At 43.9% G+C, this 27558-nt stretch overlaps 1 protein-coding gene across 2 annotated transcripts in view; it reads left to right on the top strand.

The window, feature by feature from the left end:
- Positions 1-27558, top strand: part of fancc (FA complementation group C) — a 241255-nt gene that overhangs the window by 116937 nt on the left and 96760 nt on the right. For both annotated transcript variants that reach the window (XM_067983192.1, XM_067983193.1), the window contains one exon: positions 3629-3793. In XM_067983192.1, coding sequence (XP_067839293.1) covers positions 3629-3793 — 165 coding nt within the window. The remainder of the gene's footprint in view (positions 1-3628; positions 3794-27558) is intronic.

Genomic DNA, 27558 nt, shown 5'->3' with positions numbered 1-27558 from the left:
GGGCTCCGTCAGGACCACTTGGCTCCAGACCTCATTACAGCCTTGGTCCAAACATGGACAAAAGAGCTGAATTCCAAATGTGAGGTGAGAGTGACTGCCCTTAACATCAAGGCAGCATTCGACCGAGTGTGGCACCAAGGAGCCATAGTAAAACTGAAGTCAATGGGAATCAGGGGGAAAACTCTCCAGTGGCTGGAGTCATACCTAGTACAAAGGAAGATGATAGTGATTGTTAGAGGCCAATCATCTCAGCTCCAGGACATTGCTGCAGGAGTTCCTCAGGGCAGTGTCCTAGGCCCAACCATCTTCAGCTGCTTCATCAATGACCTTCCCTCCATCATAAGGTCAGAAATGGGGATGTTCGCTGATGATTGCACAGTGTTCAGTTCCATTCGCAACCCCTCAGATAATGAAGCGGTCTGTGCCCGCATGCAGCAAGACCTGGACAACATCCAGGCTTGGGCTGATAAGTGACAAGTAACATTCGCACCAGACAAGTGCCAGGCAATGACCATCTCCAACAAGAGAGAGTCTAACCACCTCCCCTTGACATTCAATGGCATTACCATTGCCAAATCCCCCGCCATCAACATCCTGAGGGTCACCATTGACCAGAAACTTAACTGGACCAGCCACATAAATACTATGGCTACAAGAGCATGTCAGAGGCTGGGTATTCTGCGGCAAGTGACTCATCTCCTGACTCCTCAAAGCCTTTCCACCATCTACAAGGCACAAGTCAGGAGTGTGACGGAATACTCTCCACTTGCCCGGATGAGTGCATTTCCAGCAACACTCAAGAAGTTCGACACCATCCAGGACAAAGCAGCCCGCTTGATTGGCTCCCCATCCACCACCCTAAACATTCACTCCCTTCACCACTGGCGCACCGTGACTGCAGTGTGTACCATCCACAGGATGCACTGCAGCAATTCACCAAGGCTTCTTCGACAGCACCTCCCAAACCCGCAACCTCTACTGCCTAGAAGGACAAGGGCAGCAGGCGCATGGGAACAACACCACCTGCACGTTCCCTTCCAAGTCACGCTCCATCCTGACTTGGAAATATATCGCCGTTCCTTCATCGTCACTGGGTCAAAATCCTGGAACTCCCTACCTAACAGTGCTGTGGGAGAACCTTCACCACACGGACTGCAGCGGTTCAAGAAGGCGGCTCACCATCACCTTCTCAAGGGCAATTAGGGATGGGCAATAAATGCTGGCCTTGCCAGCGATGCTCACACCCCATGAATGAATTAAAAAAAAGGCGATGAAGTTTTCTCCATTACCAGCCAGCTAAATACTGTATGATCAGCAGTATTGCTGAAGGGTCTATAGGACTGAACAAAGAAAGTTACAATATTATTAGCCAATATACTTCAGAAAAAAATGTAAATATTTTATATGCAACTGGAGAAACTGTTAAGTGAAAGTCCTGATTACAATTTTGTGCATGACTGCTATTTTGATTTTTATTACTTCTCTGCTCCATGTCACATTTATTATGTGAACTTTTATTTAGCATTTTCTTCAGTTAGGCATGGAATTTAAGGTTTACTCTTTGAATGTATTGGCAAGATCTGGAGATCAAATAGTAATTAATGGCTGTCTGCACTACCTTGGAGAATTGAAGATAGCAGCCCAGTTTGAAGATAAAATCTTGTTACCCTTAGGGCTCTTGTTCCCTCTCCCAATTAAAACAGTCTGAAAATACACTCTGTTTTCCCCCAGATTAAAAATATTTTAATTCCCACTAATGATCTTGGTTGTCTTGTATGGTGTTACCTTGTTAAAGTGCTTTATTAAAAGTTGCTTTTCCATTAATAATAAATGATATTGAGATATAAAGCCATCTTGTGGCTAAATTTATTGCTGCTTTTCTTGCAGTGCAAATCTAATAGAACTCTTCAATTTCCTGACCGAGTATCCAATTTTTAAATAGTGGGCACTTAATATAATGGAGGGCATGTGATCTATATCGTCAGTTGAATGGCCGATGATGTAATAAAAGTAAAGTTGATGCCTTCAATACACCTAGTTCTGATTTAAGAGTACAGTTCCTATCATTGAGAGCACTACTTAAATATTGTCAGCACTTTTAAACCAATAGAAATATTATTTTGGAGGAAGCAAACATTAAAATTCACAAGCAGGTGCATTTTGAAAGCTGGGACAGATGCTAATTCTGAGTTTTCTTGTATTCCCAGCATATATAAGAGCTGAAAATGTAGTTTTTACTTAAAAATCTTTTGCCCTAAATTTATTTCTCAGTGATGGGATCCGAAATATAATTTCTGTACAGTTTAATTTCGGACTCTTCCTTCTCCTTCATGGATTTTATCTCTCCATCTCTGCTCGAGGAGCATCTAGTACAAGCCGAAGTCTGGCAAGTACTTGTTAGAAAATGAAAAATGTTGAAAATCTGAAATAAAGACAGAAGATGATGGAAGTACACAGGTCCATCAGCATCTGAAAAGACACAGGTTTAGAGCAGGTACATCTGAGTTCTAATGAAGAGTCTCTGCCGTAAAGGCCCATTTGGACTTGATTGTGGGGGGCTTGATTAAGAAGTTTGCAGATGATATAAAAATTGGCCCTGTGATTGATAGTGAGTAGGAAAGCTGTAGACTGCAGGAAGATATCAATGGACTGGTCAGGTGGGCAGAAAAGTGGCAAATAGAATTCAATCCAGAGAAGTGTGAGGTAATGCATTTGGGGAGGGCAAATAAGGCAAGGGAGCACACAATAAATGGGAGGATACTGAGAAGTGTAGAGGAACAAAGGGACCTTGGAGTGCATGTCCACAGATCCCTGAAGGTAGCAGGACAGATAGATAATGTGGCTAAAAAGTCATACGGGACACTTTCCTTTATTAGCCTTGGCATAGAATATAAGAGCAGCGAGGTTATGCTAGAACTGTATAAAACATTGGTTAGGCCACAGCTCGAGTACTGCGTACAGTTCTGGTCACGATATTACAGGAAAGATGTGATTGCACTAGAGAGGGTACAGAGGAGATTTTTGAGGATGTTGCCAGGGCTGGAGAATTTTAGTTATGAGGAAAGATTAGATAGGCTGGGGTTGTTTCCTTTGGAACAAAGGCGACTGAGGAGAGATTTAATTGAGGTATATAAAATTATGACTGGACTAGATCGAGTGGATAGGGAGGACCTATTTCCCTTAGCAGAGGGGTCAGTTACCAGAGGTATAGATTTAAAGTAATTAGTATAAGGATTAGAGGGGAGCTGTGGAGAAATATTTTCACCCAGAGGGTGGTGGGGGTCTGGAACTCCTTGCCTGAAAGGGTGGTAGAGGAAGAAACCCTCAACTCATTTTAAAAGTACTTATATATGCACTTGAAGTGCCGTAACCTACACGGCTATGGACCAAGTGCTGGAAAGTGGGAATAAGCTGGATAGCTCTTTTTCGGCCGACACGGACACGATGGCCCGAATGGCTTCCTTCTGTGCCGTAACTGTCTACGATTCTATGAAAAGGTTAACTTTTCTCTTTTCAGATTTCAGACGCAGACAGATGTGTATTTCCAGCATTTTGTATTTATTTTATAAATTAGAAGAAAGATTGTTTATTATTCCATTTATTTTTAAGACATGGTATTTTTTTGTAGGTTACCACCAGAACGACGGAGGAACCTTTCTGTTCTCTGTTTACCTATTATCACTTTGCCTGAGGCTGTTCCATTGGTGGAAGCTCTTCTGACTTGTCATGAAGATGATTTGGACGAAACTCTTAGCGCAGAGTTTCTAGACTCTGTCAGCAATGGCCTTCTGCAGTAAGTAGACTTAAAATTGTGAAAATATCCTACAATAAACATGCAAGAAATGTTGGAAAAATATTTGGTGCAATTTTAACTTTATTTACATTTAATATTGAACTTGACTTTTTTTTTAAATAAAAGGTGGCTTTATATTGGTATATTTTGTTCTATAAAATACTTTTCTATTTCACTTTGTAGGTGGTGCGGTTTTTAAATCTACTCCTTGCAGATTTAAATTCTGCAGATAATAGAAGGCTTTAACTGTGATGGATGATGTAACTGACATTGTTTTGGTTGGGTCTTTCCCTAATTGGTGGCTAAATTGGTGGATCTGAAGGAGAAAAAATCTGCCCAAATAAACAATTTTGACTGATGTAAACTCCGCCGAAACCTAGTTTTCCACAACATTTTTATTTTCTTGGCCGAAAATGGAAAATGATTTTACTGACGCCTGGAAACTATTCCACCCTTTGGAGTTTTTGTCCATAGGAGGTGGGTTCAAGAGCCTGAATACTGACTGCTGCTTGTATAATAATATGCCCCAATTAAAACAGTCTGAAAATATACTCCGTTTTCCCCCAGATTAAAGATGTTTTAATTCCCACTAATGATCTTGGTTGTCTTGTAATGATGTTACCCAGTTAAAGTGCTTTACTAAAAGTTGCTTTTCCATTAATAATAAATGATATTGAGATATAAAGCCACCTTGTAACTAAATTTATTGCTGCTTCTCTTGCAGTGCAAATCTAATTGAATTCTTCAATTTCTTGATCGAGTATCCAATTTTTAAATTGTGGGCTCTTAATATAATGGAGGGCATGTAAATGCAGTGTTAAAAATAGCAGCAATACAGTATTCAACTTGTTTTTTTGGTAAAACATTAACATATAGGTGTCAGCCTTGGCTCAGTGGTAACATTCTGACCTCCTCAATTAGAAGGTTGTAGGTTCAAACCCACTCCAGAGACTTAATCTAGGCTGACACATCGGTGCACTACGGAGGGAGTGCGGCACTGTTGGAGGTGCTGTCTTTCGATGAGATGGTAAACCAAGTTTAACTTGGTCCCGTCTGTCCTTTCAGCTGGTGCTATTTGAAGAGGAGCAGGGGAGTTCTCCCCGTGTCCTGGCCAAAATTATCTCTCGACCAACACCATTAAAACAGATTATTTGGGCATTTGTCTAATTGCTGTTTGTGGGACCTTGCTGTGCACAAATTGGCTGCTGCATTTCCCTACTTTATAACAATAACCACAATTCAAAAATGGTAGTATTCATTGGCAGTGAAAAGTTCTTCATTGGGATGACCTGAGGTTGTGAAAGGTATTATGTAAATTCAAGTTCTTTCTTTAATATTGCCCTTTTGAAAATATGTCAACAGTACCTTGGTACCAGCTATTACTATTGAAAAGTTTACAGAAATTTGCATTTCTGGCTGGTTACTTCTACCATGGCAGGAGCTGGGAATGTACACTTGCCTGCCAATGTACAGAGAAACCCCTCCCGAATAATAGAAAATACCCTCATTTACATAAACCTAGGCATAATGAGCCTAACACGTAAGAAGCATGCCAGGTATGAGCACTATTGATGCTTCAATGGGACACTATAGTGCTCCATGCCAGTGGTATGCAGGGCAGGCCTCAGGGTTCAATGATCCATAAAGTGGGGAGTTGACATCCAATGCACATAAGCGTTATGGGCAACAAAAGTCTCATTATCAGCCCCTTAATCCTCTAACTTCATGTGAGCAATGGCATGGGTGACCCACCAGCATCTATCTACAGTACATTAAAAACACCACAATAACACACCATTCGTGCCTGTAACATCTTGCCTTTGCAGTTTTTATTTGGCTGAAATAAAATAAACAAACGACAATCCTGTGACTATCCAGGCTCAACAACACCAACAACTTGCATTTATATAGCGCCTTTAATGTAGTAAAACGTCCCAAGGCGCTTCACAAAATTTGACCCCAAGCCACATGAGAAATAGCAGCAGGAGTAGGCCAATCGGCCCCTCGAGCCTGCTCCGCCATTCAATAAGATCATGGCTGATCTGATCCTAACCTCAAATCTAAAGAACACAAGAAGTAGGAGCAGGACCCGGCCACTCAGCCCCTGGGCCCGCTCCGCCACCCACAGGGCCTTGACCGATCCGAACTCAGCTTCATGTCCAATTTCCTGCCCGCTCCCCATAACCCCTAATTCCCTTTACTTCTAGGAAACTGTCTATTTCTGTTTTAAATTTATTTAATGATGTAGCTTCCACAGCTTCCTGGGGCAGCAGATTCCACAGACCTGCTACCCTCTGAGTGAAGAAGTTTCTCCTCATCTCAGTTTTGAAAGAGCAGCCCCTTATTCTAAGATTATGCCCCCTAGTTCTAGTTTCACCCATCCTTACCGCATCCACCCGATCAAGCCCCTTCACAATCTTATATGTTTCAATAAGATCGCATCTCATTCTTCTGAACTCCAATGAGTAGAGTCCCAATCTACTCAACCTCTCCTCATATGTCCGCCCCCTCATCCCCGGGATTAGCCGAGGGAACCTTCTTTGTACTGCCTCGAGAGCAAATATGTCTTTTCTTAAGTATGGACACCAAAACTGTATGCAGTAGTCCAGTTGCGGTCTCACCAATACCTTATATAACTGCAGCAATACCTCCCTGTTTTTATATTCTATCCCCCTGGCAATAAAAGCCAACATTCCGTTGGCCTTCTTGATCACCTGCTGCACCTGCATACTAACTTTTTGATTTTCTTGCACCAGGACCCCCAGATCCCTTTGTACTGCAGTACTTTCCAGTTTCACGCCATTAAGATAATAACTTGCTTTCTGATTTTTCCTGCCAAAGTGCATAACCTCACATTTTCCAATATTGTATTGCATCTGCCAAATCTCCGCCCACTCACCTAGCCTGTCTATATCCCCTTGTAGGTTTTTTATGTCCTCCTCACTCTCTACTTTCCCTCCCATCTTTGTATCATCTGCAAACTTTGATATGTTACACTCGGTCCCCTCCTCCAAATTGTTAATATAGATTGTAAAGAGTTGGGAACCCAGCACCGACCCCTGCGGAACACCACTGGCTACTGGTTGCCAGTCCGAGAATGAACCATTTATCCCAACTCTCTGCTTCCTATTAGATAACCAATCCTCCACCCATGCCAGAATATTACCCCCAATTCAGTGATTCTTTATCTTGAGCAATAATCTTTTATGTGGCACTTTGTCGAATGCCTTCTGGAAGTCTAAATACACTACGTCCACTGGTTCCCCTTTATCCACCCTGTCCGTTATGTCCTCAAAGAACTCAAGCAAATTTGTCAGACATGACTTCCCCTTCATAAAGCCATGACTTCCCCTTCACAAAGCTTGGTCAAAGAGGTAGGTTTTAAGGAGCGTCTTAAAGGAGCAGAGAGAGGTAGAGAGGCATAGAGGTTTAAGGAGGGAATACCAGAGGTTAGGGCCTAGGCAGCTGAAGGCACAGCCGGTAATGGTGGTGCGATTAAAATCAATGCTGCGCAAGAGACCAGAATTGGAGGAGCAGAGAGTTGTCGGGCTGGGGGAAGTTACAGAGATAGGGAGGGGCGAGGCCATGGACGGATTTGAAAACAAGGACAAGAATTTTAAAATTGAGGTGTTGCCAACCGGGAGCCAGTGTCGGTCAGCGAGTATAGGAGTGATGGGTGAACTGGACTTGGTGCAAGTTAGGATTCAGGCAACAGATGAGGGGTTCAGCAGCAGATGAGCTGAGGCGGAGACAGGCGATATTACAGAGGTGGAAGTAGGCGGTTTTGGTGTCGGAAGCTCATCTCAGGGTCAAATAGGCCGCCAAGGTTGCTAACTGTCTGGTTCAGCCTCAGACAGCGGCCAGGGAGGGTGATGGAGTTGGTGGCTAGGGAATGGCGATTGTGGCGGGGACCGAAAACATTGGCTTCGGTCTTCCAATATTTAGTTGGAGGAAATTTCTGCTTATCTAGTACTGGATGTTGGACAAGCAACGTGACAAATCAGACAGTGGAAGGGTTGAAAGAGGTGGTGGTAAGGTAGATCTGGATGTCATCAGTGTACATGTGGAACCTGACGTGGTGTTTTTGGATGACCTGGCTGAAGGACAACATGTAGATGGGAAATAGGAGGGGGCCAAGGGTAGATCTTTGGGAGACTCCAGAGGTATTGATGCGGAAGCGGGAAGAGAAGCCATTTCAGGTGATTCTCTGGCTACGACGGGATAGATAAGAATGGAACCAGGCATGAGCAGTCCCACCTAGCTAGATGACGGAGGAGAGGCGTTGGAGGAGGATGGTGTGGTCAACCGTGTCAAAGGCTGCAGACAGATTGAGAACAATGAGGAGGGACAGTTTACCACAATCACAGTCACATAGGATGTCATTTGTGACTTTGATAAGGGTCGTTTCAGTGCTGTGGCGGGGTGGAAACCTAATTGGAGGGGCTCAAACATGGAGTATATAACTCACCTGTAATTATGCGGTCATGAACATCTACCAGACCTGTAACTCGACCAACTAAATCGCTCAAAAAAAATGTAGAATCTTTTTTTCATCTGCAATTTTTTTCCTCACTTAGTCTGCCATCTAAGGGCTCAAAATAAGATTCATAATATAATATAAGCATTAAAAAAAAATTGCAAATTTTACAATAACATGATGAAACTTAGCCATAAAATTGTTGACAAGGTTGACCACACCATCGACCTCCAATACCTCTCCTCCATCATCCAGCTGGGACTGCCCACGCCTAGTCCAATCTTATCTATCCAAAGAAAAAGGGTGGGACTGCCAAACCTAGAGCCCCCTGGATATAGGAACAGGAGTAGGCCATTCAGCCCCTCATGCCCGCTCCACCATTTGATAAGATCATGGCTGATCTGTGATCTAACTCCGTATACCCGCCTTTGGCCCATATCCCTTAATACCTTTGGTTGCCAAAAAGCTATCTATCTCAGATTTAAATTTAGCAATTGAGCTAGTATCAATTGCCGTTTTGCGGAAGAGAGTTCCAAACTTCTACCACCCTTTGCGTGTAGAAATGTTTTCTAATCTCACTCCTGAAAGGTCTGGCTCTAATTTTTAGACTGTGCCCCCTACTCCTAGAATCCCCAACCAGCGGAAATAGTTTCTCTCTATCCACCCTATCTGTTCCCCTTAATATCTTATAAACTTCGATCAGATCACCCCTTAACCTTCGAAACTCCAGAGAATACAATCCCAATTTGTGTAATCTCTCCTCGTAATTTACACAAATTGGTCAAAGAACATACAGGGTAAAATTAGGCAAAAATGGAAAGCTTATATCGGATACCGAGAGCTCAATACTGCAGAATGCCTAGAGGAATATAGAAAGTGCAGGGGTGAAATTAAAAAGGACATTAAAAAAGCAAAGAGAGGGCATGAAAAAGTACTGGCAAGTAAAATCAAGGAAAACCCAAAGATTTTTATAAATACAGAGGAAAAGGATAACTAAGGAAAGAATAGGGCCTATTTGAGGACCAAAATGGTAACCTATGTGTGGAAGATGTGGGTGTGGGTCTTAATGAATACTTTGTGTCTGTCTTCACAAAAGAGGGGGACAATGCAGATGTTTTGTTGAGGAGGAGTGTGAAATATTGGATGGGATAAACATAGTGAGAGAGGAAGTATTAAGGGGTTTAGCATCTTTGAAAGAAGCTAAATCGCTAGGCCTGGATGAAATGTATCCCAGGCTGTTAAGAGAAGCAAGGGAGGAAATAGCGGAGGCTCTGACCATCATTTTCCAATCCTCTCTGGCTACAGACGTGGTGCCAGAGGATTGGAGGACTGCTAACATTGTACCGTTGTTTAAAAAGGGAGAAAGGGATAGACCGAGTAATTACAAGCCAGTCAGCCTAACCTTGGTGGTGGGCAAATTATTGGAAACAATTCTGAGAGACAGTATTAATCATCATTTAGAAAGGCATGGATTAATCAAGGCCAGTCAGTATGGATTTGTTAAGGGAAGGTCATGTCTGACTAACTTGATGGAATTTTTTGAGGAGGTAACAAGGATGGTCGATGAGAATAGTGTTTGATGTAGTCTACTTTTTTTTTTATTCGTTCATGGGATGTGGGTGTCGCTGGCGAGGCCGGCATTTATTGATGGATTTTAGCAAGGCTTTTGACAAGGTCCCGCATGGCAGCCTGGTCAAAAAAGTAAAAGCCCATGGGATCCAAGGGAAAGTGGCAAGTTGGATCCAAAATTGAGTGGCAGTAAGCAAAGGGTAATGGTCGATGGGTGTTTTTGTGACTGGAAGGCTGTTTCCAGTGGGGTTCCGCAGGGCTCAATACTAGATCCCTTGCTTTTTGTGGTATATATTAGTTATTTAGACTTAAATGAAGGGGGCATGATTAAGAAGTCTGCAGGTGATACAAAAATTGGCCGTGTGGTTGATAGTGAGGAGGAAAGCTGTAGACTGCAGGAAGATATCAACGGACTGGCCAGGTGGGCAGAAAAGTGGCGAATGGAATTCCCATTACAGATTTTATTTATAAAAAAGGATGATCTTGTTTTAGTAGACAGAAATTATTGCTGTCTCTGTTTATCAGATTACTCATTATTTTCTCAAATAAATCTGCACAGATTTGTGTCATGAAATTTAATTCATACACATCTTACTCACTCAGCACTTTTGTAAAAGAAAGAACTTGCATTTATATAGCCCTTCACGACCACAGGACGTTCCAAAGCGGTTTACAACTGGAATATTACTTTCTTGTTGGCTTCTTGCAGGGAATTCTTCCAGAAGGCTTTCGACAAGGTGCCACATCAAAGGCTACTACACAAAATAAGAGCTCATGGCGTAGTGGGTAACATATTAGCATGGATAATGAATTGGTTAGCTAACAGGAATTAGAGAGTAGGCGTAAATGGGTCATTTTCAGGTTGGCAAGATGTAACGAGTGGAGTGCCACAGGGATCGGTGCTTGGGCCTCAACTATTTACAATCTATATCAACGACTTGGAGGAAAGGGCCGAATGTAAGGTTGCTAAATTTGCTGATGACACATAGGTAGGTAGGAAAGTAAGTTGTGAAGAGGACATAAGGGGCTCGATTTTTGGACGTCTGAGCGGGTGGGTTCGTGGCGGGGGGGCTCCGAAAATCGGGGATTCCTGGGGTGGGTCCAGAGCCCGGCTCCAACCTGCCCACTTCCGGGTTCCCCAGTGACGTGCTCAGATGCACGTGCGGCCCCCGCATGCGGGACTTCTGCTGGCAATTAAAGCTGGAGGGATCCCACTTAAGGCAATTAATGTGATAGTTCAGGTTGTTAGCAGACCTGATTTGTAGGATATTTTAGGAGGGGTGGGATTTTCAACTAAACTGAGACTGTTTCCCCTACTGGGGGAAACACTGCCAGTTCAAATGGACGTGTTGCAGCCACCAGCCTGTGGCAGCTGCAAAGGTCCATTTGACAGGTGGGGTGGGGAGGGAGACCCTCACTCATTGCGGGAGGCCACTCTGTCACTTTGGACAAAGTTTGGCATCTACCACCCTCCTCCTAACAACAAAATTCACCAACTTGCAACCTCAACCCCGGTGTGCAGACACATTTACCTCCCTTGTGGACCCCCTGAAACGTACATCTTCCGGATGGGGGCCACCATAGCTGCAGTCATGACCTCCTCGGAGGACGAACAGCATCACCGGCCATGCCGTCCACCTCAGACACGTGGAGCTCCACAACACAGTGCTGTGACACATGCACCTGCACAGCAGGAGGGAGGGCAACCGCAGAGAGAGATGCGTCGCAGAAGCACTACTCTCGCCACAGGGTCCACAGACCGAGGCTAAGCTTCCTGGACCTCTCTGAGCAGCAGTGCACATGGAGACTCAGAGTCACTCGACATGTAGTCGTGGACATCTGCAGCCTCCTTCATGCCAAGTTGCTCCCGGCTGGCCCGAGTACCATCTTCTTACCTGTTACTGTCAAAGTCACCACCGCCCTCAACAACTTTTCCTTCGCATCCTTCCAGGGTGCCACCAGGGACAACGCCGACATCTCAGTCATCTGCATAAAAGAGCCCTGCAAATACACCTACACCCACTCTGCAGTGACACAATGGGTGGCATCAGTTGTGGGTCTTCATGGTAATCCTCAGGAAAGGGCATTATTGCACAAACCAGACAAGATTTGCAAAGACATGGCAGTAGTGGTGACAATATAATATGTAATGAGAGTTGATCAGAAATCAAATAAGTAAAAACCATTACAAACCCTCAAACACCCTTGTGCATCCCCTTCATGCTCACTACCTGTTTGCCGTATGCTTCCTACTACACATATGTGATGCATGCCCTGTGGCTGCAGCACAGGTAGTGGCAGGTTGAGTGATGCTGATTGAAAGAGATGCATCAGAGGGTGAGCATGAGATTGTATGAGGAATGAGTTGAGTGGTAGTGGTGGGATGAGTACTGGCGAGGTGAATAAGTGCAGGTAAAGTGAGGATGAGCTTTGAGTGGATGTGAGGAGTGATGATAGAGTAGTGTTGGCAGTGCAGAAGGAGATGTGGGGTTGGGGCAGTGATGTGGCAGACGGAGTGTAGGGAATGAGTAAGTGTACTCACTTCGGCTGACCTACTTAGGTCATTGAAGCACCTCCTGCATTGTATGTAGGTGTGTGGTATGTTGGTGGTGCTGGTGACCTCCTCTGCCACCTCGAGCCAGGCCTTCGTGGTGTCAGAGGCAGGCCACTTCCTCCTGTCCGCCAGGTGGAAGATCTCACTCTCCCTCCTCCTCCTCCTCCTCCGCCTCCTCACCCCATCCAGTAAGACCTGGATTGAGGCATCATTAAACCTGGGAGCAGCCTTCCCCCTGGGATGCTCCATGCTGTAATTTTGCCTATTTTCTGGAGCATCAGTCAGTGGAGGACTGCCCCTTTAAATAGGGCTCCTCCAGCTGACATCCTATGATGCGGGTGCGCAGTCCGCCCGCTGCGCAGCTTTCCAGCGCGAAACCCGGAAGCACAGGTAAGTGCCTTCAATTAGGCTGCGATCGCGTGCGGAGCACCCCAAATTCACTGGGTGCGTTACCCACACGCCCAGTTGACCCCCCCACTGCCAAACTGCCTCCCTCCTAATATCGAGCTCTAGGAGTCTGCAAAGGGATATAGATAGTTTAAGTGAGTGGGCAAAAATTTGGTAGATGGAGTATAATGTGGGAAAATGTGAACTTGTCTACTTTGGCAGAAGGAATAGAAAAGCAGTAGATTATTTAAGTGGAGAGAGATTGCAGACCTCTGAGGTACAGAGGGATCTGGGTGTCCTAGTACATGAATCAGAAAAAAGTTAGTATGCAGGTACAGCAAGTGATTAGGAAGGCAAATGGAATGTTGTCATTTATTGCAAGGGGAATGGAATATAAAAGTGTTTTGCTACAGTTGTACAGGGCATTGGCGAGACCTCATCTAGAATATTATGTGCAGTTTTGGTCTCCTTATTTAAGAAAGGACGCAATTGCTTTGGAGGCGGTTCAGAGAAGGTTCACTCTACTGATTCCTGGGATGAGGGGGTTATCTTATGAGGAAAGTTTGAACAAGTTGGGCATGTATACACTGGAGTTTAGAAGAATGAGAGGTGATCTTATTGAAACATATAAGATCCTGAGGGGACTAGAAGGGGTAGATGCTGAGGGGATGTTTCCCCTTGTGGGAGAGACTAGAACTAGGGGCCACAGTTTAAAAATAAGGGGTCTCCCATTTAAGACGGAGATGAGGGGAAATTTTTTCTCAGAGGGTTGTGAGTCTGTGGAACTCCCTTCTCCAGAGAGCGGTGGAGGCAGGGTCATTGAATATTTTTAAGGCTGAGTTAGATAGATTCCTGATTAACAAGGGAATCAAAGGTTACAGTCGGTAGACGGAAAAGTAGGTTTGAGGTCACAATCAGATCAGCCATGATCTTATCAAATGGCAGAGCAGGCTCGAGGGGCCGAATGGCCTACTCCTGCTCTTAATTCGTATGTTCGTAATCTGGAGAAGTGTGAGGTAATGCATTTGGGGAGGGCGAACAAGGCAAGGGAGTACACAATAAATGGGAGGATACTGAGAGGTGTAGAGGAACAAAGGGACCTTGGAGTGCATGTCCACAGATCCCTGAAGGTAGCAGGACAGGTAGATATGGTGGCTAAAAAGTCATATGGGATACTTTCCTTTATTAGCCTTGGCATAGAATATAAGAGCAGGGAGGTTATGCTAGAACTGTATAAAACATTGGTTAGGCCACAGCTTGAGTACTGGGTGTAGTTCTGGTCACCACATTACAGGAAAAATGTGATTGCACTAGAGAGGGTACAGAGGAGATTTTTGAGGATGTTGCCAGGACTGGAGAATTTTAGCTATGAGGAAAGATTAGATAGGCTGGAGTTGTTTTCTTAGGAACAAAGGCGACTGAGGGGAGATTTAATTGAGATGTATAAAATTATGAGGGGCCTAGAGACAGTGATAGGAAGGACCTATTTCCCTTAGCAAAGAGGTCAATAACCAGGCATAGATTTAAAGTAAATGGTAGAAGGATTAGAGGGGAGCTGAGGAGAAATCTTTTCACCCAGAGGGTGGTGGGGGTATACAGCTCACTGCCTGAAAGAGTGATAGAGGCAGAAACCCTCATCACTTTAAAAAGTACACTGATATGCACTTGAAGTGCCATAACCTACAAGGCTATGGACCAAGTGGTGGAAAGTGGGATTTTTAAAAAAATTTTTTTTATTCGTTCGTGGGATGTGGGCGTCGCTGACGAGGCCAGCATTTATTGCCCATCCCTAATTGCCCTCGAGAAGGTGGTGGTGAGCCGCCTTCTTGAACCGCTGCAGTCCGTGTGGTGACGGTTCTCCCACAGTGCTGTTAGAAAGGGAGTTCCAGGATTTTGACCCAGCGACGATGAAGGAACGGCGATATATTTCCAAGTCGGGATGGTGTGTGACTTGGAGGGGAACGTGCAGGTGGTGTTGTTCCCATGCGCCTGCTGCTCTTGTCCTTCTAGGTGGTAGAGGTCGCGGGTTTGGGAGGTGCTGTCGAAGAAGCCTTGGCGAGTTGCTGCAGTGCATCCTGTGGATGGTGCACACTGCAGCCACAGTGCGCCGGTGGTGAAGGGAGTGAATGTTTAGGGTGGTGGATGGGGTGCCAATCAAGCGGGCTGCTTTATCTTGCATGGTGTCGAGCTTCTTGAGTGTTGTTGGAGCTGCACTCATCCAGGCAAGCGGAGAGTATTCCATCACACTCCTGACTTGTGCCTTGTAGATGGTGGAAAGGCTTTGGGGAGTTAGGAGGTGAGTCACTCGCCGCAGAATACCCAGCCTCTGACCTGCTCTCGTAGCCACAGTATTTATATGGCTGGTCCAGTTAAGTTTCTGGTCAATGGTGACCCCCAGGATGTTGATGGTGGAGGATTCGGCGATGGTAATGCCGTTGAATGTCAAGGGGAGGTGGTTAGACTCTCTCTTGTTGGAGATGGTCATTGCCTGGCACTTATCTGGCGCGAATGTTACTTGCCACTTATCAGCCCAAGCCTGGATGTTGTCCAGGTCTTGCTGCATGCGGGCTCGGACTGCTTCATTATCTGAGGGGTTGCGAATGGAACTGAACACTGTGCAGTCATCAGCGAACATCCCCATTTCTGACCTTATGATGGAGGGAAGATCATTGATGAAGCAGCTGAAGATGGTTGGGCCTAGGACACTACCCTGAGGAACTCCTGCAGCAATGCCCTGGGGCTGAGATGATTGGCCTCCAACAACCACTACCATCTTCCTTTGTGCTAGGTATGACTCCAGCCACTGGAGAGTTTTCCCCCTGATTCCCATTGACTTCAATTTTACTAGGGCTCCTTGGTGCCACACTCGGTCAAATGCTGCCTTGATGTCAAGGGCAGTCACTCTCACCTCACCTCTGGAATTCAGCTCTTTTGTCCATGTTTGGACCAAGGCTGTAATGAGGTCTGGAGCCGAGTGGTCCTGGCGGAACCCAAACTGAGCATCGGTGAGCAGGTTATTGGTGAGTAAGTGCCGCTTGATAGCACTGTCGACAACACCTTCCATCACTTTGCTGATGATTGAGAGTAGACTGATGGGGCGGTAATTGGCCGGATTGGATTTGTCCTGCTTTTTGTGGACAGGACATACCTGGGCAATTTTCCACATTGTCGGGTAGATGCCAGTGTTGTAGCTGTACTGAAACAGCTTGGCTAGAGGCGCAGCTAGTTCTGGAGCACAAGTCTTCAGCCCTACAGCTGGGATGTTGTCGGGGCCCATAGCCTTTGCTGTATCCAGTGCACTCAGCCGTTTCTTGATATCACGTGGAGTGAATCGAATTGGCCGAAGACTGGCTTCCGTGATGGTGGGGATATCGGGAGGAGGCTGATACCTCTTTTTCGGCCGGCGCAGTCATGATGGGCTGAATGGCCTCCTTCCGTGCCGTAAATTTCTATGATTTGATGAAAATTGTGTTACGCCTTGGAGTGCTTTTCATTGGAGGCCCATTCATGGTGAGAAGCTTGTTGTAGTTCCTCTGCATGCTGTAGTGGAGATGCCTTGGAGAGCTTTGTAGCCTGCTTCTTTCATCTTCCGTGTGCTATTGCGTATGTATAGTTGCCAACTCTAAGTTCCCGGCATGCTTGATGGGCCCACTTTTTTTTTTCTTTGTTTCTAACTCGTCTGCTGCAACGATCTCTGCAGCCTCCTAGCACCCAAATTATTCTTGTATTTCAAAAATATCTTAAATAATTTCAGCCGGATCTAGGTGTGCACCTGAGGCTTAGATCCTCCAGTGGCCTATTGACTCCTTTCAGCCACCTTCCCTCAGCAGTAAGAGATTAAAAAATTGAACACCAAGGTGAAGGAACACACAATAATTATTGGGCCTTTTGTTTGACACGTACTGTTGCTGCCTTTTCTTGACACCCAACTATATTGTTGCTGCATTACCCAATGAATGCAGTTTGAAAATCTACCCCCCACCACCCCCCTCCCAAAATATGAGTTCCCAGACGCTGTTGCCACCTGACCCCCCTGAGCGTGGGCATGTCAGTTGGCTTCAGCACTTCTGGTTTAGGGAGGACTAAATCACTCAGGATTCTCTATACTGATCCCTGTCTAGCTGTTCCTGCTGAAAAGTATGTGCATTTGGACTTTGAGTGAGCGCTGGGTCGGCTTGGCTGAGATGTCACCAGCCCTCACTGCCTCAGTTGTCACTTGAAGAATGGTTATTTGAGTGAGATACCAGAGGGTGATCGGTGCCTACCAAATCATCGCCTCAGCAGAGAGTCAATGCTGCTTGCCCAGTGATTCTAAGTTTGGACAGTGATTAGCTGAATCATACAGACCGAGTTTGACCCTGGTCTGCGCTGAGTTAACTGATTTTACCCGTGTTCACCTGAGGAAGGAGGAAGCCTCCGAAAGCTTGTGAATTTAAAATAAAATTGCTGGACTATAACTTGGTGTTGTAAAATTGTTTACGATTTTACCCGTGGTAAGGGCACAATAGCTGGCTTCAGTATCTCTAGGTCAGGCAAGTGAAAATTAGTCAGGGTTCCCACTCTTTATCACTATCCAAGAATCCTGCTAGACATACGCATATGTAGACACTGGGTCGGGTTCGACTGTAATGCTATGGTCTAACATCCTGCTAATACACATAGTCAAGACTCGGACATGAATAATCATTACTTGAGTAAGGTACAGGATTGTGGCTGACACTCGAGCAACTATACCCGCACCAAATATCCACAGGAGATGTGAAAATTGGCAGGAAAAGAAAAGAAAGCAAAGTTATTTGAAGCTTTTGTTTACCTCCAATAAATTTTGCTATCTTTAGGTAGACTTGTTCTAGGTCAGGAAATGATGTGCAACAGGAGGGATATACAAATGGGGGTGCAGAGGACATCTACACTTTTTAAACTAAATATCATTTACAGTATCACATGAAAGTTAGTGACAAATTATACATTTTACTATTTTTGAAAGCACAGTAGACTCTTGCTATAACAGTAAGTCATGGCCTGTGATATAGCATGCATCATTTATAGCTTTCTTGCCCACAGGGAAATCATGTGAAGCAAACTACATAAAATACTGCTTGGTAAAGTATTCCTTTTGTATGGCTTCCAAAGACAACATTGTGGAACGAATTACCGTAGCGTATAATGTCAATGTGTGCCAAATCAAATATTGAAAAAAAAATCTGAAAGAGAATTAATTGGACCTTATCCTCTAAGTGATGTAATCTCACACCTTGCATACAGCTTTGTGCCACATTTGAGCGTTCCCGTTAAACTATGGTTTGTTTTCTCGCAACATTTTGGTCACTTATCGGGAATATTCACAATTATTTCAGTGAAATAGTAATTTTCTGTTGCAAAATGTATTGCATGCCTTTAATTATAATGACCAAAATATAAAATATTTCTTTATTTTTAACTTGCTGTAAATTATCAAAATAATGTACAAACCATGTTTGTGGAGTTCTGGGCTGTAAACATGGTGCTGTATGTAAACTAGGCAAAGAAAGTAATCAGTTAATAGGAGTGAGCACATTGGTTATAAATAGACCTTTTTTATTTAGTTATATTTACATAACAGAAGTATTCACAACTGTATCATGACTATATTGAAGGTGATGCAATGGGTTTGAATTTAATTCATTCGCTAGGGGAACCTGATCTGATCACCACAAGCTGATGGGATGAAAGTCTAATCACTGGTAACTAAAGGTCCTAAAGTGGAATTAGTTTTGGAATTTCAACACAATTTTTAGTGGATACAGGTCTTCACAACAAAACAACCCATAATTCAGCAGAGATTGGCAGACTCATTTGGTAAGGCCACTAGAATGGCTGCTTTAGAAAATGGAAATGTCATGATTTTTAAATAGTAGCTGCTCTTGTAGGATTGTTGTTCAAAGGCCCTACCGTATATTTTTGCATGGGATCATAGAGGAATGCTGTAGTTCCAAGTGATCATTCAGCCAGAATATTGACAGTTGAGGTTGGTGCCTAAAGAGCAGCAGCGACCTATGCTTTAAGGCTGTTATCCATACTCCTCTGTTCTACTGCTGCCAGTCAGTTCTGATGGCTAGTGTAGTATGAGGTTTCTGTGCTCAGGAATATCTCACTGCAAGCTCTAATCCCATGCCACTGATTCCATTCCCCTCCCTGGCCATTCACTATGCACAGCTTCATCCACTGAGCTGAACTTTAAACGCCACATCCTGTCCATCATCAAAACTTCCTATTGCCTCCACCACAACATCACTCCCCTTCACTCCTACCTCAGCCATTCTGCCGCTGGGACCCTTACACATGCCTGTGTCACCTACAGATTTGTGGCTCCTGGCCTTCTGTCCTTTAACCTCCATGAACTCCAACTTGTCCAAAACTCTGGCGCTTGCGTCCTTTCCCACACTAAGTCCTCATTCATCATCCCTGACCTTCCTGATGAGCTCCCCGCCCTCCAGTGCATTAAATTTAAAGTTGTTGTTCTCGTCATCAGATCTCTCCATAGCCTCACACCATCCGATTGCTGCAATCTTCTCCAGTCCTAAACATCCCCCACCCCCCACACTCTGATCCTCTGACTCTAGCCATGTGTGCATCCCCCACCCCTTCTCCAAACCTATCCAATTTTCAGTAGCCCCTCCTAAACTCTCCCTTCCTGGCTTGGCATCTGTTTCCTAATTTATTTCTATTTTGTGATATGCCTTGGGATGTTCTTACTTTAAAGGCACAATATAAATGCAAATATAAATTGCTTACATAAGTGACTATATAATTCAGGTTTCTATCCCCCCCCCCCCCCCCCATAAAACACACAATTTGGGTGTAATCGGGAAATTGCGTCCAAAATGCACTTGAAATTGTGCTGGTTAGGTTACAGTTCAAGTCTCTGCTAAAATTCATTTGCATAATCGCAAACTTAAAATCTTCCATGAACCAGCATAATCGGGCAGCGTAATAGAACAAAATCATTTTATTTTCTTTCCATTATCAAGTATTCCTTGATGTATTTAAGAGTGGTAACCTGATGCAGTTTTATTAATGCAGCTGAAAATGGGTTTATCAGCAAAAATAAGCATTTTTAATAAGGGTGTCCAGTCCTCCGCCTGCGAGTAACTTGATTTAAAATCACTGAAAATGACTTAAAAAACAATACGGAACCATTTAATAGTTCCATTGTTGTACACTAGTCAGTTTCTTAGTAAATGAAATACTTTTTGATAAGAAAAAACTTTTAAAACGTGCCTACTGGTGTCTGTTCACCTAAGAAAATGCGCCCAATCGGCGGAATCTCGCAATTTCGACCTGGAGGTGTGGCTAGTTTTGTGGGCGAGGCCTGACCCGGGCGAAGTGAATCTTGAACCAGTATAAAAGATCGCAGAAAACACGAGCATAAGTGGTTTTGAGCATAACTCGCTTACGTTTAAAATCCCCCGATCTTTTGCACTGGTTTGGCCGATTCCACCTGGATTGCGCTGATGATACAAGCGGAAACTCGGTCCCAAGGATCTTTTATCTGAGGTAAATTTTGGAAATATTTGACAGCATTGGCCACTTTTCAAGAGATGCAGAAGTTGCTGACAGAATTTTGCTGATTGAAAGTAAAAAATATTTATTTGTGTATCAAAACATGGACACAGCGTGAAACTTTTGAACTCTTGTAAGGCTATTTTTAAAATAGCATGCATATTAATTTATGAAATTTGTTTTTTAAACAGCTATTTCTTTATTTACTATTGCAGCAAAGCAGAGACAGAACAGAATTTTTATATTAATTTATGCAGCTGTGGTAGATTGGTGACAGGCTGGTATCATGCTTCTTCAGAGTTCAGAGCTAATTTACAGTGGAGCTACAACAACAGTTATTGAAGAGAACAGATGCATTTACAGACAAAATGTGCCTTAATGGAAAGCAGCAATAAAAGCTGCTGGCAGACCATGTTAGAAGTCAAACTATTAATTATTGAAGGCACTAATGGAAATAATGTGGGTGGGGTGATTTCATGCACCACATTGTTCTTGCTAGTAATGTGTTAACTGGTAAATTAGCCTCAGGTTAATTTACCAGTCATCATATTACTTGCAAGAACAGTGTGGTGAGTGTTTTAACTATAAATTTTAGCTTGTAAAGAGGAGTAGTGCCCCTTCTTCATGTGAGCCCAGACACTTGAGTGTACTTGGGCTATTTGACCGTTGGCAGCATCCAGTCATTCTGGAGAAAGAACTCTAATTGATTATTTCCAACACAACCCTAGCCCCCACCCCACCCCGGTCCAAAGCTCAGGGGTGATGAGGTCACTCATTGTGTCCCACTGCTGTTTCAGTTGAGATCAGCTAATTCAGCGTAGACCTAGAATTGGATCTAGAGCTTCCAGTCTATATGGCTCAGTACTACCACCAGATGCTGATGCATTAAGCTGTTGGAGAAGCTAACATTTTAGTTCTGCTGGGAGAGAAATCTTTTTGCCAGTTTTTATGTTCATTAGGGTGAGGGATGCCGAGGCATCCAGTGACAGCATCAAGCACTCTCTGGTCAGATATAGCACAGTAGGATGCAGAGTAAAGCTTCCTCTACTGTCCCCAACAACATGCCTCAGCACCCAACCTTATAAGAACAACAGTGTGACATGTTTTCCATTCCCACACCAGCCATCATATGAAATCTGAGTGAGATTGCTAATTAGTGGCAAATTGGAGACACTTTTTGTGCTGCAGAACCTTGCCCACTAGGAACTGAATTGAAATATATTTCAGATCGAACCCATATACCACCAGACAGAGAAAACATTCATCCCATCAGTTTGGATTGGATTTCAATCCAGATTCCAGATGTGAAAGGTGGGGGTCCAAAGCACTGTTCCACCCACTTCCTGAAAAATTTATTTTTAGTTGTGTTCCCCCCCTCCACCTCAAGATGATAACTTTGTAAAAACAGATATATTCCGCCTTTTTCTAAGTGTGCTTTATTTATACACGATTATATTTGATGATTTTTGCCTCTACCAAGCCACCAATTGCACATTATTTTTCTTCTGCCCATTGTTGCAGGGGTGATTTAATTTTCCATAAACTACACCCTGCACTCTTAATGTGTGCCCTGTTGTCTTAACGTGTTTCTACAGATGTTTTTTGAAAGAATAAATTTAGATTTCGATTTCTCTGGTTTTGGTCCACTTTGTCTGATAATGCAAATTCAGACTGTTAAGAGCACCCAAAAATGGTGAAAAGCTAAGAAAATAAATTATTTATTAACTTTATAAAATTAAATCTAACATGCTGTATAGAGCAGTACACAATACTCATTGTATTGGTCATGGATCAACTATGGCAGAGCCTTGTAGATCCAACCACTGATCCCTTTGGTACAGATTGGCTAAAGGGGGAAGAAATAATGTAAGCTGCATAGCATGCACAGCACAGAAACAGGCCATTCGGCCCAACAGGTCCAGGCCTATGGCCCACATGAGCCTCCTCCCACCCTTCTTCGCCTAACCCGAGCAACATATCCATCTATTCCTTTCTCCCTCATGTGTTTATCTAGCTTTCCCTTAAATGCATTGATACTAGCTGCCTCAACTACTCCTTGTGTTAGCGAGATCCACATTCTAACCACTCTCTGGGTAGAGCAGTTTCTCCTGAATTCCCTATTGGATTTATTAGTGACTGTCTTGTATTTATGGCCCCTAGTTCTGTCTCCCCTGCAAGCGGAAACATCTTCTCTATGTCTACCCTATCAAACCCTTTCATAATTTTAATGACCTCTATCGGGTCACCCCTCAGTCTTTTTTCTAGAGAAAAGCGCCCCAGCCTGCTCAATCTTTCCTGATAGTTATAACCTCTCAGTTCTGGTGTCATCCTAGTAAATCATTTTGCACTTTCTCCATTGCCTCTATATCCTTTTTATAATAGGGAGACCAGAACTGTTCACATTACAAGAGTGGGTTAACTTAAGATTCTATGCAAGCGTGACATAACTTCTCTGCTTTTCAATTCTAGAAATGAACCCCAGTACTTCGTTTGCCTTTTTTTATGGTCTCATTAACCTGCGTCGCTACTTTTCGTGATTTATGTATCTGTATCCCCAGATCTCTCTGCTCCTTTACCCCATTTATACTCTTACTTTCCAGGGATTATGTGGCCTCCTTATTCTTCCTGCTAAGATATACCACCTCACACTTATCTATATTGAAATTAATTTGCCAATTACATGCCCATTATGTAAGTTTATTAATATCGTCCTGTATTTTGTCGCAGCCCTCCTCAGTATTAACTGTACTCCCCAATTTAGTGGTGGTCGCAAATTTTGAAATTGTACTTCCGATTCCTGAGTCCAAATCGTTTATGTAAATGGTGAACAACAGTGGCCTCAGCACCGATCCTTGTGGAACACCACTTCCCACCTTTTGCCAGTCTGAGTAGTTACCCGTAACCCCTACTCTGTTTTCTGTTTTGTAGCCAGCTTGCTATCTATTCTGTTACCTGTCCCCTGACTCCACATGCTTTGACCCTAGTCATGAGTCTACAATGTGCTACCTTATTGAAGACCTTTTGAAAGTCCAAATATATTATTTACTGCTTTACCCTTGTCTGCCCTTTCTGTTACTTCTTCAAAGAATTCAATAAGGTTGGTTAAATATGACCTTTCCTTTTGAAACCCGTGCTGACTATTCTTTATTATATTTTTGATTTCTAGGTGTTTTTCTATTTTTTTCTTTGAGTACGGATTCCATCATCTTTCCTACCACTGACGTTAAGTTAATTAGTCTATGGTTCCCTGGACTTGTTCTATCTCCCTTTTTAAATATAGGAATCACATTAGCTGTCCACTAGTCCTCTGACACTTTTCCCTTTTCGAATGAATTTTTATAGATATGTAATAGTGCCTCTGCTATCTCTTCCCTAACATCTTTTAATACATCTTTTTTGATTTCTTCTTCTATTGTTACGTCCACCATGTTCGTCTCCCTGGTAAAAGTTGAGGCAAAGTAATTATTTAATATTTCTACCATTTTGCTGTCGTTATCTTTGAGTTTATCTTGTGTATCCCTTAGTGGCCCTATCCCTATCCTGATTTTTCTTTAGTTATTTATGTCCGTAGAATGAGTCAAAATCCTGGAACTCCCTACCTAACAGCACTGTGGGAGAACTTTCACCACACGGACTGCAGCGGTTCAAGAAGGCGGCTCACCACTACCTTCTCAAGGGCAATTAGGGATGGGCAATGAATGCTGGCCTTGCCAGCGATGCCCACATCCCATGAACGAATAAAAAAAATACTTCACTATTTCTTTTTCTTTGCCTTGATAATTTAATTTTGTCTTTGCCTTCCTACCATTTTTTTGACTTCTTCCCTAACCTTTTTGTATTCCCTTTTGTCATCCTCTCCTTTGTTGTGTATGTCTTTTTCCTTGTTGGTTGACTGTTGCAAGTAGAGAAATTTAGGTGCAGGATCGGCACATCCGATGAAATACTTTTGTATTTTAAACTTTATTGACTTCTGTTGCTTCTGCATTTCTGTGGACTTTAGATTCACCTCTGATTTAAAAAAAAACTGTACTGGGTAACAGAAACAAAACAATTGCAAAGGACACATATTGGCCAGTGAATGGCTGCATTACCAGGTATTAAATTTAAAAAAAAATTATTTCATGGGATGTAGTTATTTATTGCCCATCCCTAATTGCCCTTGAGAAGGTGGTGGTGAGCCAGTTTCTTGAACCACTGCAGTCAATATGGTGAAGGTGCTCCCACAGTGCTGTTAGGTAGGGAGTTCCAGGATTTTGACCCAGCGACGATGAAGGAATGGCAATATATTTCCAAGTCAGGATGGTGTGTGACTTGGAGGGGAATGTGCAGGTGGTGGTGGTCCTGTGTGCCTGCTGCCCTTGTCCTTCTAGGTGGTAGAGGTCACGATTTGGGAGGTGCTGTCGAAGAAGTCGTGGCGAACTGCTGCAGTGCATCCTGTAGATGGTACACACTGCAGCCATAGTGTGCTGGTGGTGGAGGGAGTGAATGTTTAATGGGGTGCCAATCAAGCGGGCTGCTTTGTCCTGAATGGTGTCGAGCTTCTTGAGTGTTGTTGGAGCTGCACCCATCCAGGCAATTGGAGAGTATTCCCTCACACTCCTGACTTGTACCTTGTAGATAGTGGAAAGGCTTTAGGGACTCAGAAGGTGAGTCACTCGCCGCAGAATACCCAGCCTCTGACCTGCTCTTGTGGCCACAGTATTTAGGTGGCTGGTCCAATTATGTTTCTGGTCAATGGTGACCCCCAGGATGTTGATGGTGGGGGATTCGGCAATGGTAATGCTGTTGAATGTCCAGGGGAGGTGGTTAGACTCTCTCTTGTTGGAGATGGTCATTGCCTGGCACTTGTGTGGTGCAAATGTTACGTGCCACTAATCGGCCTAAGCCTGGATGTTGCCCAGGTCTTGCTGCATGTGGACTCGGACTGCTTCGTTATCTGAGGTATTGCGAATGGAGCTGAACACTGTGCAATCATCAGCAAACATCCCCATTTCTGACCTTATGATGGAGGGAAGGTCATTGATGAAGCAGCTGAAAATAGTTGGGCCAGGGACACTGCCCTGAGGAACTTCTGCAGCGATATCCTGGGGCTGAGATGATTGGCCTTCAATAACCACTACCATCTTCTTTTTGCTAGGTATGCCTCCAGCCAATGGAGAATTTTCCCCCTGATTCCCATTAACTTCAATTTTACTAGGACTCCTTGATGCTCCACTCGGTCAAATGCTGCCTTGATGTAAAGGGCAGTCACTCACCTCACCTCTGGAATTCAGCTCTTTTGTCCATGTTTGGACCAAGGCTGTAATGAGATGTGGAGCCGAGTGGTCCTGGCAGAACCCAAACTGAGCATCGGTGAGCAGGTTATTGGTGAGTAAGTGCCGCTTGATTGCACTGTCGATGATACCTTCCATCACTCTGGTCATGATTTGAGAGTCGACTGATGGGGTGGTAATTGGCCGGATTGGATTTGTCCTGCTTTTTGTGGACAGGACATACCTGGGCAATTTTCCACATTGTCGGGCAGATGCCAGTGTTGTAGCTGTACTGAAACAGCTTGGCTAGTGGCGCAGCTAGTTCTGGAACACAAGTCTTCAGCACTACAGCTGGGATGTTGTTGGGGCCCATTAGCTTTGCCGAATCCAGTGCACTTAGCCATTGAATGTTTAGGGTGGTAGATGGGGTGCCAATCAAGCAGGCTCCTTTGTCCTGGATGGTGTCGAGCTTTTTGAGCGTTGTTGGAGCTGCACTCATCCAGGCAAGTGGAGAGTATTCCATCACACTCCTGACTTGTGCCTTGTAGATGGTGGAAAGGCTTTGGGGAGTCAGGAGATGAGTCACTTACCGCAAAATACCCAGCCTCTGACCTGCTCTTGTAGCCACAGTATTTATATGGCTGGTCCAGTTAAGTTTCTAATCAATGGTGACCCCCAGGATGTTGATGGTGGGGGATTTGGCGATGGTAATGCCGTTGAATGTCAAGGGGAGGTGGTTAGCTTCTCTTTTGGAGATGGTCATTGGCACTTGCCTGGTCTGTTCTATGATTGTATCGTAGTTAATGATGGTTGTGGAGCTGTATTTAGATCAGTGCTTAAGAATGTAATAAGATGGAAGCCAGGTTCTGCCCCTTATAAATCCGAAAATTCTCATTTTTGACACCATGCAGTGTTGAGTTATTCAGTCTGACTCCACACAGTTGTGATGAATGGTGTTGGTACATTTATATCTGCAATTATTACAAACAGTCATCTGCAAGATTGGTAAACTGGTACTGTGTTTCCTTCTGTCCCATGCAGTGCCAGTGCAAATTTGGGGTCAATGCTATATTTAATTTGGTGGTTTAAAGCTCCTAGATTTGTGTGAATTGAGATCAGACAGCAAAAAGTACTAATCAGGTGGGAATAGAGAGGAATACAATTGTGCTACTTTTTGAAAATACTCTTTTGGTATTTTAAAGGAACTGTGGGTTGCTGGATTGCTCCGTTCGGCAGTTGAGGAAAGGAGGTTTTTTTTGGATTTTGGGTTGTTTAGATAACTGCGGATTGCTTTTCAGATTAAATGGAGGGTGTTCGGATGGGGAAGCTTCTTAAAATTTGCGTCGGTAAGGAGTAGAATGGACTGTTCGACTTCAAAAAAAAAAATCTGCAAGTGTATATTGACATCATTATCAGGCCCCTGCCCTTCTCTGGTTTTGAATTTGGCCAGGGGTAGGGTGGGGGCTTGAACTCAGAGGCGAGAGTACTAAGCTAGTTCTTGCATGCAGAAAACTGTCACTTGGAATTTCCATGAAGCTCCTGCTGTAACTTCAGTAGGAGACTAGAGGAAACTCCGGAGAAATAGCATAAACACCGCGTACGTCATAACTGCAGGCGATCTTCTGTCAAAGTTACGAGGGAGATTGGGAGAACGCTACAGAAATTCTATCGCTGTACGTTCATACACCTGGATTTATTTTGGAAATTAATATGTTGAGAGCTGAACTCGTGTTTAAATATCAGGTAAATGTCTGGAAAAAAGTTATTGGACCAGAAATCGCTCCGAAATAACAGAGGAGCTGAACAGCGCTCTCTGTTTTTAGTGGGGAATTGAAGGAGCAAGTTCCCGCATTTGCACATACGCAGTGAAATGCGGAAATCGGGACCTTGTTCCGGAAGTGGTTTGTCGGCGATATGACAGCTTCGAATTAAAGTGCCATCGCACGCTGCAATCAGAGAAATAATTTAAAAATCGCCAACTTGC

This window comes from Heptranchias perlo, chromosome 4, assembly GCF_035084215.1.
Source record: "Heptranchias perlo isolate sHepPer1 chromosome 4, sHepPer1.hap1, whole genome shotgun sequence".
NCBI classification, from domain to species: domain Eukaryota; kingdom Metazoa; phylum Chordata; class Chondrichthyes; order Hexanchiformes; family Hexanchidae; genus Heptranchias; species Heptranchias perlo.
This window is presented reverse-complemented; position numbering and strand designations above follow the sequence as displayed.